The sequence below is a fragment of the Oreochromis aureus genome, linkage group 3, assembly GCF_013358895.1.
Source record: "Oreochromis aureus strain Israel breed Guangdong linkage group 3, ZZ_aureus, whole genome shotgun sequence".
NCBI lineage: Eukaryota > Metazoa > Chordata > Actinopteri > Cichliformes > Cichlidae > Oreochromis > Oreochromis aureus.
Window position 1 is genome coordinate 17,097,003 of NC_052944.1, and position 17,666 is coordinate 17,114,668.

Sequence of the window (17,666 nt, forward strand, 5' to 3'; positions counted from 1 at the left end):
GTCATCCATTTCTTTCGCTCTTTATGTCAATGGTGTTAGTAATTACCACGTTTTCTTACGATTAATTACCTAAGGTCAATAAAACAAAATAGCAGCCCTGGACCTTTTGTCTATTTATTTACTAGCAAGGGAAATGGTCCGCATAATACCCCCTGTGTCTTCTACTTAGCTCCTGTGGGGGTGGAAAAGCAAACCCTCAGAGGTATCCCCCTGTGCTTCTCAGTTTGGCTGAAATGCTGTTTAACCCTTTTATGTAGATAAGCTTTCAGGGTCAGAGGGGGGATGTCTGTTGAGACCTAAAGATTGGAAAGAGCAATGCCCCTTAATCTCTGTGGCAATCAAACGCAGTTAATATTTCTTCCGCTTTTACTGCACGTGGGCGAGTCTGTTGACCTGTGGCCAAATCTAAGCCGTCTGTTCTTTTCCAACACATCCGTTTTATAAGCACGGTCAAATAAAGCCTTTCACCTGACTTAAACCCGTTCTGTGGAAAATGTAGGATTGAATATTAGCAGGAAAGTCATTAGTCCAGAAAGCTCTGGGCTGCTGAGCGCCTTTCTCACTTAGAGATTAGCTTCTGAGTCTCAGCGCTGTACGAGCCAGATGGATATAGATCCCAGTAAGCGGAGTTGTCAGCTTTTAGGTTCGGACTTCCACGTCCTTCGTAGATTTAGAGAATCATTCCACTACAATAGAGATAAAGGGTGGTGTTACTGATAATCAAATGGCAGTTTACCAGGTGGGCGGTCCCACCTTCTACTCCCAAGGCAAGTTGACCATGCACTGGTGGAATTTTCCTTGACTTGCTTCCAGTAGTTTATTACTTTATGCCTTTATGATGAGTTGTAGTAGTAGTAACCACTCATTAAAATAAAGATAAATTTAATTGTAAGGACTTGTACACTTTGTACCTACTCGAATGATGATTAGTAGTTATTAATAGCAAGGTTTGGACTGTTTGACTGCATGTTTTCTTGACCCTTCTCCGAGAGGCACGGTGAGCGCCCCCCCCTGGGATCTGACTGTTCAGACCTAATCTCTATCAAGCTAATAGATTTACCCTGTACTGCTGTGTTGTCTTTAATTACTGTATCTCATGACACAGAGGTGGTCTGTGTGTTGTTATTTGCCTAGCTTACTGCCGGATCAACTCTTTAAGCCCGGAGTTGTTTTTCGCTCCGAGGTCCCTTCGCAATTTGCAGCTGGACGAGAAAATAGAACTAAAAAAAACAAAAAAAAACCCCAAAAACCTTGCCTCTTTCTGCCTCGCTCGCTGCGCCACCGCTTTCTCTCCGGGGCCCGCATGATTGGTGCTCACACCTGCAGATCATCCATCACTAGCAAGTTTGACTGAGAGGCACATTTTTATCTAATTCTGATTTATTTCCGCCTATCGCTAATGGCTCCTAGTTTATGACCCCGTGCGTACGTTGTTTTGGACAGATGGCGTTTGATTGGTGAAACAGAAGTTCTTCAGGCATTGTGTAGCATCCACTCTCCCTCTCTACGTCTCTCCTTTCTCATTTCCAAAGCTCATTTAATTGGCATAATGCAAATATATGTCTGTCTCGCTGTCATGACTGGGGAAGGGGGGGGGGGGGGGAGTGAGCGAGAGAACGAGACAGAGGAGAGCAAGAAGGGAGAAGGAAGGGAAGGGAGGAAGGGGAGTGGGCGCTTGCAGTCCTACTTATAGGCACATCCAGATAATAAGTAGGATGATAAGCTGGTGGATCAGGCCTTCCAAACACAGCCGAAACATGCACATTTATGTATTGCGATCCCACACGCTCGTTGCCAGACTGTCTTTCCGGTGCACATCCTAACACGGGATTCATTTGGTGCAATTCGCCGGCAAGGGAAGAATGATCTGCATTATAAGAATGGCAAAGAAGAGGGGAGAGCGTAGGTGTTTCAAAGTGCCTGAGTTTGACTCCAGTGAGAGTCTGTTAGCAATGAGTGTGCCTGCGTGTGTGGGCACATTTGTTCTGCGGAAGATAAAAACAGGAAAAGATGCAGGGAGACAGAGCCGGAGAAGGAGAGATTGATCTGGTGGAAGGTGGCAGACGGGAAGAGCGAACAGGGTGGAACGGCAGACTGGAACTAAAGCAAAAAAGGGGCGACCGACGAGGAAGAGGAGGAAAGGGGAGAACGAGAGTAATGGTGTCGGCTGTTTGTGTGAGTGCATTAACAATGCTATAAAGTGGGCTCATCTCAGGACTTCCCATATAACTGCCATCTGTCTGGTTGTAAATCTGTGAGGGAGAGGGAAGCGAGAGGAGGCGGGGGGCACATCCAATAGGGACATGCCATCTGAAAGGAATGTTAACCTATTCCCAGTGCTTCCAGTGATCCACCACCAGGCTTGCAAAGGCAACTTTAAGAGCGGTGACATCCAGTTCTCTTCTTACAGAAAATGTGGATGGTGCTGGCTAATCTTTAAACATGCACTGCGTCACACACACAATTGTTCTTTGAGACTACACACACACAAACACAAAAAGGTCTTGGCGCGGGACGGCGGCCAATTCATCGGAATGAAACCAGACGTTTCTATGAAGCGGGCAGAGATATGATCCATTCACTTTAATTTTTTTCCTGCCTGCTATCAGATGCATTACGTTTGTCCTTTCCGGGGTTATATTTTTTCTTCTTTGTTTTTTTCCACGAAAAGGGATCTTTTCAAGGTCAGCGAGGTAGAGAATGGCAAGTCATCCGTATTACAGTGCAGCCATATCAAGTTACACCAAGCATTACATTAATCTGTCAAGATTGCAATAAAATAGGATTAGGCCGAGGGAAAGTGAATATTTTAATCAGGCATGTATCTGTGTCCACTGTCCATAAACTGACCCGGGAGTTTATAGAGGAGTGTGGGCGAGGAGGCAGAGGAGGGAGGGGCTAGGTGGGGAGGTTTGTGTTATGATTCCATTTTCATTTTACTGTTCCCAACCCAACCTGTGTCTCTTCCTCCCCTCGCAGGTTTGACACCACCTACCACGCCCCCACACAAAGCCAGTCAAGAGAATCCTTTCAAAGCATCTCTCAAAACCAAGTTGTCTTCATGTTCCTCCTCGGCCTTGGCATGCAAAAGAGCCAGGCTGAGTGAGTTGGGCCCCGGCGCTCTGGCCCCGGCCCCAGGTGCCTCAGGCAGGGGCCCCACCAGGAAGGGTCCTGAACAGACTGAGCTTTACGCCCAGCTGAGCAAAGCAACCACCACCCTCCCTTACTCCGTCACTCAACACGCAGTGGGGGGCGGCCTTGAGGAGTATCGCAGCACCGGCAACACTAAGCGGGCAACGCCCCGTAACTACAGCGACCATGACTATTGCCAGGCAACAGCTGGTAATAAGAAGGATGGGGGCTCAGCCACTGTTACCACAACCGCAGCTGTGAAAATGACATTCACCTCAGGTGCCACTGATGCTCCAGTGCCTGCTGAAGGCAAAGTGGAGAGCAGGCATGTGGAATGTAAGGATTCAGCCATGCCACCGTCATCTTCATCATTTCCTCCATCATCAGCTTCACCTGGTTTTTTGGCTAAACAGCAGAATTTTGGGTCTGTGGATGGAGAGGCGGGCCAGGTCCGGGGGTTAGGGGAGCACGCCCTCACACAAACCGCTCAGATCCCCTCACAAGAGGCCACTATTGACAGGGACCAACACAATCTTTGCGCCACCAGCCGAAAGCTCCTGTGCGACCAGGAAATCCGAGCAGAACTTAACAAGCACTTTGGCTACCCTTTGCAAGCCCTCTACACCCCGGGTAGCCAGGAGAAAGAATCAAGCAGCAAAACGAACAATGCTACAGTTCCTCAGTCCCTCGAGGGGGGAGAGAATGACTGCTACCCCCAGAGGCTGCCTGCCTCCAGCTACCTTCACCCGGGGTTTCTGGCCTTCCACGACGAACTAGAGCTGGACGAGAGCCGTGAAAGTCGCTTCCTCTTTCCATGGGAGGGCACCCCTCTGGATCTACTCTTTGACTGCGCCGCCTGCTCTCCCTCTTCTTCCCCACCATCCAGCTGCTCCCCTTCACGAGGCTCTGTCTCTCCACCTTCCTCCCTGCTCCTGTCACCCAGCAGACCTTCCTGCTGGGCCGGCAGCGGGTCCCGCTCTCGTTCCCGTTCCCAGTCTGGGTCCCGCAGCTCCTCTTCACGATACCGCAGGCGCTCTCTCTCCAGCTCACCCGATAGACGCCCGTCCTCCTGGTAAGTTATCGCTCTCCTCCCCAGACTCCCCCTCCTCCCTTTTTTGTTCTTTTACTTGGCTGCTCCACCTCAAAGTTATGCAGTTTAAACAGGACTCATAGCAAGCAGGAAACCACTTCTCAGAAATGTTTACACCACCTTGTATGCCCATTTTTAAAACAACATGGTCACACCCTTTAACTCTCCCTTGCGCATGTGATTTTGACTCAGAATATTTAAAAAACTGGCTCTGATAGACCGTGACCTGGCCTTTTTAGGATTTCTTCACCTCCTGCTATTCTGTGATGGAATAGATTCTAACCATATTGCAGTTGTTACATGACTCAGATGATTCCTTTATGCCAGGTGACACTTAGATCTGAGCTGACAATGGGGGAAAAAGATTAGTTGAATGGTCCCCCCTAAACTAACAGACAAAGGACAAAAGAGAAAAAAAACAGAACATGAAAGGTGCCAGAGGCACTGGACTTTTGAACAGTGTGAGTTTTCATCTCTAGGCAGGGAGTTTTATTTGAGTGTCTTTCTAACACTCGCACCCACCCACCCACCCCCTCTCACTCACTCCCTTGCATGCTCCCGTTTTTTGTTTGATGCTCGGGCTATTGTTTTAAGCGGCAGCTGTTGTTTTTACTGAGTGGCAAACCCTCGTCTTTTACATCCCCAGAGATGAAAGCGAGAACCAGTCTGTGGGAATATAGTCTCCAAACCCCTCTCTAAAAAAGACTCCTATCATCATAGCTTTCTGGGAGAACTACATTTCCCATGCTTCCCTTTGATCAGAGCCGAGGGGGATTCTGGTTGGGTTCTTGTGGTGAAAGAACAGAGGCAAACTGGAGTAATCGAGAGGGATGTGAATAAATTCAGTTTGTCAGGAGCGGCTCATTGAGTGACTCCCAGTGTACGACTCCACCGCTGTGACTCAGTTTGTTTGCATGATTACTGAAAGGTCAGTTTACTCCACGGAGCCAATAGAATCACTTTATTCTATTCGGGCCCTTGTTCTTCGCTCTTGCTCACAAATTATACAGTAATAGTCTCAAGGCGTTGCATCAAAATCTGACACTGACAAGCTTTCTGAAAACGCTGCATAGGGATTGGAGTTTGAAAGTGACAGAGCAGTAAGCTTGTTATAGTTCCACGCAGGAGAAGATAAACAGAATTTCAGCGAAATAATTCTCTAAATCCCTCCTCACTGTTTTAAGATTTCGCAGCATAAGATCCTTGATCTTTCCAAACTGGCATTCCTTTGCTTCACTGAGCTTCCCAAACTTCTCTCCTTCCATTATTCAGGTCTTCCTTCTTCAGCAGCACTTAAATATTTAAGCATCAGAAGCTCGAGCAGTGTAGGGGAACTAGCTCTACAGTGAGGCCACTAAGGCCATAAGTATTGACCACGTCTTCATACAACATAGATAGCACGTGCACGTATGCTAGCTCAGATGCGTATAAAAATCCTGCAGCAAATCAAGCACATTTTCCAGGGTTGTGTTAGGTCAGCACAAGGAGGGGAGACAATGCTCTTTAATGCAGACTAATGGGTCCTGTGCATATCTAAGAGGTTAATTTAGTTCTTAAAGCCAAAAGCAAATTAACCAAATGTCACACGTTTGCAACAGTAAACAGAAATATATGAACGGGTTTCCTTTGTTTTTGCAAAAAAAGTGACTTTTAACTTTTTTTTCCCTTCAGGTCTCGTCACAGCACAGATTTGAATGCTTTTCGTTCCAGGAATCACAAGAGCCCCCACCCCCAGCCTCGATCTCCTCTGAGCCGCAGGCCAAGGTGATTGTTTTAAATAAATCATTTAACCTTCAATTTGTTATGTGCTTAGTTACACGCTTCGGGTCACGACAAATGTTTGGTTTTTTGTGTGTTTTTTCTTCTTAAGATTTCTTAATGGCGCGCATGAAAGCATAGTACCACTTTTTGCTGTCACCACTCAGAAATCCTTTGAGTTCTTTGTGAATGCCTTTCCACAGCCAGACCTCAGGAGCATCCTGTCCCAACGGGTGGGGGGGTGGGGGGGGTGACAAACATGCAGGGCAAATATGTTTAATTGATCGTGTTTTATTAGACGAGTGACAAAAGAATCACACTGATGCGCGTTCGTGCCGCACCCGTGAGCCGACGCTCCCAGCTGTATAATGCCACTTATTCAACTTACTGCCTCTGTAGTTTTGCATGAGCCTCTGCAGAGGGGACCATTTCATATGCAGAGATGTACTCGCGCTGTGCTGAAACAGAGACAGAGAGACAGACTGACACCATCCCAGTGCTCCGAGCTGATTTGGCACCCACGCGCCTAATGACACCCGACAAGCCCGAGAGTCGCTCATCAGTCGAAAACTTAACGGACATGTCTCGTACTGTTCCAGGCTGGGGGAGAAAGTTGCACTTTCCTTCTTGATGAAGCCCTAACTAAGCAGAAAGTAATGACATGTGAAGTTGTGCTGACAGTTGCAGCTGCTTGGCTCCCCGACTGTGCTGCTCGCCGGCACTCCCGCGGGCCTCACTCGCGGGCTTCGCAATCGTGGCGGTGGCGAAAAAGACATCTTATTAACGCGTCCGTCTCCTTCTCTTTGCAGCCCTCGCAACGAATATTGGCGATTGTTCTTCATAAGCATCAACGGGAAGGGCGAATTTAGAGGATGAGGGAGTGATCTCGCAATATGTCCTCGTCTCCACAGGTATGACAGCTACGAGGAGTACCAGCACGAGAGGCTGAAGAGGGAGGAGTACCGCCGGGACTTCGAGAAGCAGGAGTTCGAGAGGGCCGAGCAGCGAGAGAGACAAAGGCAGAAAGCAGTTGTGAGTCAGCTGACACAACTACCATCACATTCCCTTTGTAGCTTTTTTTTTTTTTTTTTTTTTTTTTTTTTTGGGGGGAAAGGGGTGGGGTGGAGTTTGATGCTTGACTTTGGGTCTTCCTGCAACAAAGCTGATAAAAGACCACATGTAATCACTGCTGCGGCACAACGCACAAAAACCTCCCACAGACATGCACAGATTACTTGGGATGACACAGCCCTCCAGCCCGGTGCCATGTGCCACAGTGCCTCTCTCTCCCTGTGTGTGTGCGTGCTGAAAGAATACATACAAAGTGAGTTCCTGAATGATTCAGGCGACAGGCCCTTCCTCTTTATCTCTGGGTTGTGTATTTTTAACGTCTCCCGTCTGGAAACACTGTCGACTCTTATTAATCACACCACGGGGGCAAAAATGTTAAAATAGATGAAAACTAAGAGAGCAAAAAAAAAAAAAAGGGAGAAGGTCTTTAATTTTAAATAAAAAGAAGGAAATAGCCACTAATTCCACTGCAATCTTTTCTTTTTCCTGTATCTACTTTATTTAAAAATCATGCAGATTCAGTGAGCATCACGTTTCTCCACCCTTATCTCCGCTCTCCTTGTCTCAGTGTGAAATTACTCGGGTTTCCAGCGGGATGGCGCTGCTACCACCCGTTGACAAAGCACACGTTAGGTGGCGCAGTAATTCGAACGACTTCGGCGATGGAGAGACGAAAGATTCCGAGCGGTAAAGCTCCAGCTGTCAAAGGGACGGGCACGCCAAGGCCGCCTTGTTTATCAGCCGTCAGCAACTACACTCCACATTTTTAGCCTCCAAACAGTGTGCAACATTAAAGAGGGGAATAAGCACAGGACAGCCGCACGTGGTTAATCTTTACTTGCTTTCCTCAGCTGCAGCTCAAATGAGCAAAGGTGAACTTTGAGTTTAGCGCCAGGCAACTGATTTCCATACGTGTTACTACTGCCCCGAAGACAGCTTTCAGAATTCCAACAGGCCTCAATGGACTCGCCCAGTAATGGCAAGTAAATGAATGAATAAATAAATAATACCAGTCATACACGATAGCCTCGGGCCTCGACTGTATTATATGATTAGCAGATGCAATTAAAATACTCAAAAGCCAGCCTGGCGCAGTTTGTTCCTAAATTATTCCACTATGACCCTCACGTCCTCTGAGGTTCAGGGAGCAGGGTTTTTTTTTTTGCCCCGAGGCTCTCTGCTGCTGCTCTTTATGCTTCCTCTCTCTTGGATATGAATAACTTTATAATATTAACAGGCCTCTCATTTAGGGAACCACTCCAAGTTTGCTATTGTGAGTTGGACTCCCGAAAGCTGGAAAGAAAGACAGAAAGAAAGAAGCAGGCTTCTGTGATATATAGCTGAGTCACTCCCACTGCTTTATTTTTAGACTTCACAAAAAGGAAGAAGCAGCCCCAAACTTAAGACATGGCATCATTTGATAAAAATCGCTCTGCCTCTGCTTGATGAGTTGCAGAGAGAAAGAGGAATTGTAGTGCCAAGGCAGATTGAAGGCGCTTCCAAACTGCAACTCAATCAGATAAGAGGAAGCAGGCTGAACCAATCACAGAGGGAACACAACAGACAGATGGAAAAGAGGGACAAAAACAGGGGGGGCCCCCCAAAGTCGCCGGCAGTATCCACAGGAGTGATCAAGACCAATTCATTAGGTGCTCGGTGAAGAAAGGAGAAGGGGGAAAGGAAAAACAAGACTCCCCCTTTTAATCTCTTTCTCTCTGCGCTCTGTCCTCTTAACGAGCAGGAGGAGAGACGAGTGGTGTACGTGGGGCGACTGAGGTCCGACTGCACCCGGACGGAGCTGAAGCGCCGCTTTGAACTCTTCGGTGAAATAGAGGAATGCACAGTGAACTTAAGGGACGATGGGTAAGGCCTCAGGATGTTCTGTCTTTGTGTGAATCTGTGTCCTATCTTGGCTTGAGTGTTGTTTTAGCATACCGTACGATGGGGGGAGGGGTGTCTACTGTAACTGCTGAACTTACAGCAGAGGCCGGTGACAAATACAGAGCTTTTGCAATCTGAGAGCGTCTCCCGATTCATCTACATTTAGGCCCGTGGAGCCTGAAAGACGCACCTTTATTGATTGCCTTTTGCATATAAATAGAACGATGGTCATGACCGACAAGGCCCCCGTCCCCACCCCACCCTCGTTGAGTCATTGTTGCCCCACAGCAACACTCTGACGTGTTTATTTTCTATTCCTGACCAGGGACAATTTTGGCTTCATCACGTACCGCTACACTTGTGACGCCTTTGCCGCCCTTGAGAATGGACACACCTTACGCAGGTCAAACGAGCCCCAGTTCGAGCTGTGCTTCGGCGGACAAAAGCAGTTCTGCAAATCACATTACACAGACTTGGGTGAGTGCAGCTTTGTTGTTCTTTCCATCAGCCCCCTGCGGTCGTGCTGTACATTTGCATGCACGCAAGACTGTCAGCGTAACGTGGGGAGGGAGGGCGAATAAGTCTTGAGTGACGCTTCCAGATCAAAACGTACCCATCTCGGCGCTGATAGCAATTCCTACAGCCCAGAATGTGTCCGGCCGGGCGTTCCCGCCTCGAGATTGCAAAGAGAGTTCAGAGGTCGGGCTGTGAACATGCCAACGAATAGCCTCGGTATCTGAAGCAAAACGAGGCAGACTCCATTACTCATGTGGACGCGAGATGCTTGCTTTTACTTTGTTGATATATATATATGAGCTTAAAACCAGATCTTGTGTGTTTTCACATATGTGTGCGCATTAATAAGACAAGTCAGGGCTAGATGAAATTAGTAGGAGCAAGATGTTGTAGAAGAATGACAAGGAAAAAAGACGAAGAAGAAGAAAGTGGGAGCAAGGTGAAGTCCCACAACCACGCCACCCCCTCCACTCCCTTTAAAGTCCATCTGCTGCCAGCTGTTGTGGTGCTGAAACGAGGTAGAGCCTTGATGCGGCACTTAGGGGCCAATAATTTACATTGGGGGGAGGGGCCGCTTCAGCAGCTCTCTGCCTACCTACCAGCTACTTCTGTCTGCGCTTATCTGCTGCCTTTGCTGAGAGTGTGGGGGATGTAGCTGACTGCAGTACAGCAGAACTCATCCAACATAAGTTATTCCTCAGAGTAAACATGCCTACCTTCTATACTGGCCCGACACGTGAATCTCAATCAGAAACCCGAACCGCAGTGACGCATTTGATAAATAATGCAAGCTTATCGGTGAAATCGAGGCTTTTCTTTTTTTCTTCTTCTGGTATGAGGCCCCGCTTCTGACATGTGAAAAAAGGAAAGAAATGCACTTTGATAAAAGGTGGTGACAATTGAGAAGCGAAGCAGCGTTGGGACTTAAGTAGCATGTGCCCCATTATTTTAAGTACTGCACAAACACAAAAGATCATCTGCTCCACTCGGAGACAACATGAAAGATGAGTATTGACTGCTCTGGAAGCAATATGTGAGGTCAGAAATGTAAAATGCGACGCTACGAGAGGGTCAGCGGGTCATTTTAAGAGAAAAAGAGCAATTTTCCCATTAAATGAGGCGGTTACTCTACATCTTCAAAGCACGCGCTTGAAGCCGTTAGCCTTTTAAAAGAGTGCATGGCACACAGAGAAACAGTTGCTAATCCTGAAGCCTTGAGGTTAGACATTATACTGATATTGACTAATCAGTCTGCTGGAATGGAAAGGCCTTCATTCGACAACCTCTTTGTCAGGAATGGGCTATTTTGGTCAGCCCCCATATTGATAGCACGGGATAAGAGATCGAGAGGAAGGGAGAATCTTTTAATAGCGAGGTATCCAAACCTCTTCCCATCTTCTCGTCTTTTTTTTTTTTTTCTTTTTAGAGACACTGTCCATTAGTTTTAAGTAGAGCAGCGGGGTATTTTTCATCCCTCAAGGTGTGCAGCGTGACACAATCCAGCCCTTGGCCATTGCATTAGATCAAACCGGCGTCTCCCAGCTGCCACGGTCATTCCCATTTCTCAAAGCACTAGGTGTGTGCTGCCGAGTCCTATGGGGGGGCCCCATTTGTGAAGCTGTCTGTTGGCACAGATAAGATGCTCTTTATGTATTATCAGGTTGATCGAGAAAAACAGGAGCTATGAGAGATGGACGGACACATCTGCTGTCTTTGTGTAAAAAATAAAGAAAAGCAGTGGATTCTGTCATTGCAGCGTGATTCCTATTGGTCTGTTGCTAAAACACAGGAAGCATAGAAACTATCGGTTTAACTTTAGAGCCGCACATGACCGTAGGTGCAGAATATTCCCAGAGCCCTCACCGCAAACACTTCCGAGAACACAAAGGTGAACCCTGTTGTTTTATGTGCGACTTCTAAGAAATGCAGCTCCGCCTTACGCTAACCGCACATCCTTGTTGCTCCATTTCCAGACTCCCATTCAGACGACTTCGATCCAGCCTCCACAAAAAGCAAGTACGACTCCATGGATTTTGACAGTTTGCTGAGGGAGGCCCAGCACAGCCTGAGAAGGTAACCTGTTCAGTGGCACCTGCTGTCTGTCACAAAGAGGGACTTCTGATACCTCACGGTGGTTTCTCGCTCCTTTGATGACGAGACTACCAGAAGTTTTACACTCTGTCAAAGAGTATATAAGAATAAGTCTATAGACCTATATCAATATAAATGAATATATCAAAAATAAAGTTTACATGAACATAGCTGCTGAAGAGCTGGGAAGAGACATTGCATTCTGGGAAGCCAGTGAACCCTCAGAATCTGCACGGGTTTGGTGCACTCTACTGCTGAAAGAAGAAAAAGAACTTTATTTTTTCTTTCTTTCTTTTTGTTTTTCTTTGATTTTTTTTGTTGTTGTTGCTCCAAGCACTACAATACCCACAATTCTTTTTGGGGGGAGGAAGTGAAAACACGCAGCTTGTTTGGCCAGATTTATTTTTTTTGCTGTTGGTCTTTTTTTTTTTGTTTTCTTGTTTGTTTGTTTATTCTTTCCTCTTTGTTTTCCCTTTTCGATCTGGTGTTTGGATCCGGTGTTACATCGCAAACAAAGAGTTTGGTGAAATTCTCAAGGTAACATCATTGTCTACATTTAACGGAGAATTGTAGCTGTGTATTTACAAATACTATAAAAAAAAAAAGGAATATTTTTATTTTATGTACATATCAAAGTTCTTTATTTGTTACAGCTATGCACTGTAAAACGCAGCCTTTTTTAAAAATGCGGAGAACATTTCTTAATTCAGAATGTCGATCTGTAGTGATTACAATACTGTAAAAACATTATTGTACACCTACATGATGTGTAGAAGACATGATATGATTGTAGAAAAAAAAACAGAAGAAGAAGAAGAAAAAAACAGATGTGTCCGAATGCTCATTTTTGGGGGAGCATGTGAACATGTGTCTTTTTTTTTAAGTTATTTTTTTGTGGGAGAAAAAAAAACAGTCAACCATGTATAGTTTATGTCTGTTTTTAAAGTTTCTCAATCAGTGTTTTTTGCTTATACAGCCACTGTAAAATGCATTTTTAACGTCTTTTTCATGATTGTAAAGAACGTTAGCCCATTTTTTAACCCAATTGTTTCATTCATATATATATATATATATATATATATATATATATATATATATATATATATATATATATATATATATATATATATATATATATATATATATATATATGTATGAATGTGGCTTTGCATGGTTCTTGTTTGATTACCTTCAAAGAGAGAGAAAACTGTATTCACATCTTTTCAATCAGTGTAAACATATTTATCTATTTATTTTAATATTTGAATCAGAAAAAAAAAATATTTATGGACTCCTCACTGAACGTGGTGTACCTCATGAAATTTATTTGCTATTTATGTTATGTCCTTTGATTTGTGTTATTTAACTCGCAATCACTAGACAGGGTGTACAATAAATGGTTTGGTGGGGATAATATTACCTTCTATGCCTTTCCGAAACAATCAAAACATTCAGCTAATCAGTCCAGCGGTCAGCCTCTCACCCCTTTAGTAATTCGCCTCCCCTAACAGTCAGATCTGCAGCGCATAAGTCTTTTTTGGTTCATTTCTTTTTCTTCCGTTTGTTTGTTTTCCTCCCGTACAAACACAGAACATGAAGCAATAAAATGATTTTGCAGGAATTTCGTTGTACCGTTGTGAACACACACAAACGCGCACACACACACGTCGTCATCGCTCCACTCACGCTTGATTATGTGAATGCCAAACAAAAGTTTACAATTTCCTTTTCCTGAATTTTTTAAAAGATCTTGTATTTGATGTACAAAATATATATATATATATATATACTACTAATATTATTCACAATAATGACAAGATGATTAATGATAATAATATAAATGAAAGGAAAAAAACTATATAAAAAGCAATAAATTATTTTTCAGAGTTGTATTTTAGCTCCTATTGTTGTGTGATTTTTGGACTTGACCCATTACCCAGTCGCTGGTAGTTAGGATGACTCCATTCCCCCCAGCATCTCGGCATTTCGTCACCGTGGCGTGACCTTGCGCGGTAAAACACTTGAATATGTCGTCGCCCACCCGCTCTTCCCTTTAAGACGTAACCGAGTCTGTGTATGTCGTAATGCACGCGTTACTTTGTGACATCAGTGCACATGTGACCGGCTCTTAACCCCACCCCCGTGTGTTAAAAATGTGTCGAGTTGAACGTGTTTGTTGTGTTAGTGCATGGCTATTACAGGACGACATGCCGGTACGGTGTTTACACCACTTTGGATAACTGCCTCTCAGCTCTTAACTTGGCAGATTTTAAATGACGCTCTATAAAGCCTAGAAGAAGAAGAAGAAAAAAAAATCTACTCAACAATGTATCGCATGCTGCACCCCTCCTCCCCACACACACACACACACACACACACACACACACACACACACACACACAGTCCAGATATCACAGCGCCGTCGACATGACATAAAAGGTAACCTTGCGGTTTCTGGTTCAATTAATATCCCGTTTCGAGCGCGAGCCAAGTAATGAGAGAACCGGCTTCCATCACAGGAAGGAAAAAAAAAATCTTTTGTATAAAAGCTTTGCTGATCACAGGCTTCCTTTCATCGAGTTTGATTGTGGAGACAAGAAACGGCTAATTTTGGTGATGCAAAGAGGCAAAAATTGGTTGAGGGATGGATTTCCCCCCCAAAAAATAAAAGAAAGAAAGAAAAAAAATCCCTTTACCTGTGTTTTTTAAGACATTGTTTTACTTTTTTGCTGTCTGTATAGCGTTTGGGTAATGGTGTCGTGTCCCATTTGATAGATGTGGCTTTAATCATTGTAATAATAAAGAAAAAAAAATGCTTTGTAAATTGCCTAGAGTAGCAATATATTATAACACCTTATGGTTCAAATTTCAACTGTGGCGGACTTTTTAATAATATGGACGACATTGCCACTGCTTAAACGTTTGTTGGGTAGTCATGTTTTCTTTTTTCTTGTTTTTTTTTTGGAAGGACAATATGTTTATTGGAAAATGTATGCGTGTGTGTGTTTGTGTGTGAGTTTCTGGAAATGTGTGTGTGTGTGTGTGTGTGTGTGTGTGTGTGTGTGTGTGTGTGTGTGTGTGTGTGTGTGTGTGGGGGAGGGAGGGAGGGCCAAGGGGTCGCTGTGGGTTGTTACCTGTTTGTGTCCTATCCACGTTGCCTTCTGCCAAGTCCTTACCAATGCCTTTGTGGTTCTACCTATTGTACGACTTTCTTGTGAATTTTATTTTTCATGTGCAATTCTCATCAGCCTCACCATGCCAATAAAGGGAAATGTGTTTGAAAAAAACAAAACCGAACCAAAAGAACTTTCTCTCCTTTCAGCGCCTTGCCTATTATCTTCCTTTCCTTGTGATGAATGTCCCTTCATCAAGCGCCGTTGTACCGTTTTCACTCAGCGCTGAGGAATGATTATGATTTCCTCTCCCTCTGATTACTATCAAGGAGACATCCTTGATTTTTTTTCTCTCTTTTTTTTTTTTTTTAACGGGAGATTTAAAAGTTATGAAAACAATTCACGCCGCAAATGTGAATTCACAACATATTTATCATCCTCCCCCCACCCCCTTTCCTCCCCGCCGTGCTTCTGTATCGCTGAGCTGACTGACGCGGGAGAAATGACACAAGTCCGTCCTCAGCACATCTGTCTCTCTGAAGTTCCCCTCCTAATAAAGAAAGTCGGCTTAATGCAGAGCAGCTTCCCCTCTTTGAAATTCACATCACCTGGGAGAGGAGGCGGCAGTCTTCTTTTTGTCTGTGTCCACAACTTGACTCCACACCACGAGTGTGCAAGTTAATTAAAAAGTTAGGGGGAACAATTTCATTAACACGATGGAGAGCTATAGTGAGTTGATGGTGTGCTTGATATTCAATGAGGCTTCATTATGACTATAACAATCCTGTCTTTTTCTTTAACACACACACTCACACACACTAACGCACACCCTCTAGCCTGGGAGATGGAATCGCACCAGGAGCTTCCACCATCTCCTTTTTTTTTCTGCTGGCACAAAGGGAAATATGGGAAGAATGTGCATTAAACTGTAAGGTTGGGGGTCTGATTGTGTTTTTTATTAAGGCCGCTGTTTAGCCCCGGAGAAGAGAGCGGCTGGCTTTCATTTCGGCTTGGCTGCCGCGTTACAGCGGGAGGTCTCCTTCTGCTTGCCCTTTCCACAGAATGAAACTGTCCCTGGAAATCTCTCTGCTCCCTGTCGGCCTTTTCTCCCCCCCCCCCCAATCTCTCTCTTTCCATCATGATAGGATGGCTTCTTCTTCTTCTTCTTTTTTTATCTGTTATATGTCTTTTTTTTATTATTAACCAGTAGATAAGCAGCTATCTCTACTCCAGTTGGAGGTAAGTGGTAGCCTTGGAGATAATGGGGTTTGATGGGGCTGGGCTCTCTGTGGGACAAACACTGAGATGTTGCCGCTGAGTTGTGCAGCTTGTATTTTATTTGGCATCTAGCTGCGGCAGTTGCTGTTGAAAATCCTGAAAATGGCACTTGCTGTATACACCCTTTGTTTCCAGCAATGTGATGGGAATGTTTAAATGGTTCTGGTGGCAAAGCAGTAAACTGAAAACAAAAAAGAAATAAACTGCACAATTTTGGCAGCTCTTTGGTGAATGTCTTAATATCTTGTAAGCAAGGCTGCGTGTGGGAAAAAGCGGTCTTTGATCATAAGATTAGACTACCTGAGACTAGTTAATTAAAGCCTGTGGGGTGGAACATGAGCAGTACTACTGGTAATTTACTATAAAGAGCCCCTTTAAAAAAAGGGGGGCAAAAATGTCTCGGCCTAGCACAAGACTACCAATTTCCCTTCTCTATGAATAGACAACAAGTGACATAGAATCATCACAGATTCTATCACAATAATTAAAGTTAGCTGAAACTGATTATCTCTGACTAAAAGGCTGGCAGAGAGAATAACAACAAGATTAAAGTGTGCCAAAGACATGGGATTAGGGAGCTGTTGGCAATGACAAAATAACATCAAAGAAGTGATGCCAGGGTGCGATGCTGTGTCGCTGGGCTCTTGCCTCTAGTGTCCCTTCAAGGTTTCTCTTTGCTCAGTCCCCCAAACTCCTCTGTCAGTGCCCCTCTCGCTCTCATTCTCCATCCCTACTTCTCCCTGTGCCCTTTCATTTTGGGGGGATTTCTTAAGCTTGTAGCATTAATCTGTTGCCAGGCAGAAGTCGGTGCCTAAGCGAAACAAAATCAAAAAGATTTTTGCCAGAACTGGAAGAAGAAGAAGAAGAAGAAGCAACGTTTTGGAACATTATGATATCATAACCACAATAGCTGCGGGCGAGAGGCTGTTATTCCAATCAGATTGCGTGTACAAGCTCCGGGATGATCGGTTAAGTCACATGGCCCGGTGCTGTTCTCTTGCAGGAGTCATGTGACCCTGCTGGCACCAATTTGATTGTCGGGAAAATAAACATTTCCCGCGGCGGTTTGCGGACCCATCGTCTCGAATAAAACTGTGCATTTGGTTCCTATCATTTCTGAAAGTGGCCTTTGATGAATCTAAACAGAATGAACCGCAAGATGTTGCCTGGCTTTCGATTATTGAAACGCTTCTTTTGTTAGCGCCATTTTTTTCCCCTCTTTTCTCCTACAAGCCTTCCATCATATGGCACCTTATGGGAGAAGATAATGACAGTGCTATTAAAGTCGCACTCTCCCTATCCGGCATTCTAGTTTCAGCAGTTTTTGCTGTTAAAGAGTAATGAGGAACAGAAGGACAGTATTCTTCTTCCCCCCCCTCCCCAAACTATCAACTTTGGGGACTGAATGTATTCTTCGCTAGATAATTAATGGCTACAGACAAATGGTGGTTGATTGAGCGACTCATCCCTCTATTTTCAATCACCATCTGCTGTGTGTTGCTGGCAAAAAACAATGTTAATTACCTCGAGTGTGCCCAAGACGTGGCGTATTAATTAGAAAAACAAAAAAAAGGGAAACCTAAAAGATCCCAGTGTTTTAACGCCTGTAATGATGTGTGAGCATTCATACAGGAATCAGGCGCACAAGGAGGTCACTTGGTAATTCGGCCTTTTTGATCATTTACCAATTTGCTCCTGTTGGTTGGTTGCTTGACGCGGCCAGCGTTTACCTGCTT

At 44.8% G+C, this 17,666-nt stretch overlaps 1 protein-coding gene across 7 annotated transcripts in view; it reads left to right on the plus strand.

Annotated features, from left to right (window-relative positions):
- ppargc1a (peroxisome proliferator-activated receptor gamma, coactivator 1 alpha) overlaps positions 1–12,598 on the plus strand; it is a 295,993-nt gene extending 283,395 nt beyond the window's left edge. For all 7 annotated transcript variants that reach the window (XM_039609486.1, XM_039609489.1, XM_039609490.1 and 4 more), the window contains exons 8-13: positions 2,980–4,204; positions 5,894–5,986; positions 6,892–7,012; positions 8,793–8,914; positions 9,258–9,409; positions 11,422–12,598. In XM_039609486.1, the coding sequence (XP_039465420.1) occupies positions 2,980–4,204; positions 5,894–5,986; positions 6,892–7,012; positions 8,793–8,914; positions 9,258–9,409; positions 11,422–11,525 (1,817 nt within the window). In that variant the 3' untranslated portion in view covers positions 11,526–12,598. The remainder of the gene's footprint in view (positions 1–2,979; positions 4,205–5,893; positions 5,987–6,891; positions 7,013–8,792; positions 8,915–9,257; positions 9,410–11,421) is intronic.
- The last annotated feature ends 5,068 nt before the right edge of the window (positions 12,599–17,666 follow it).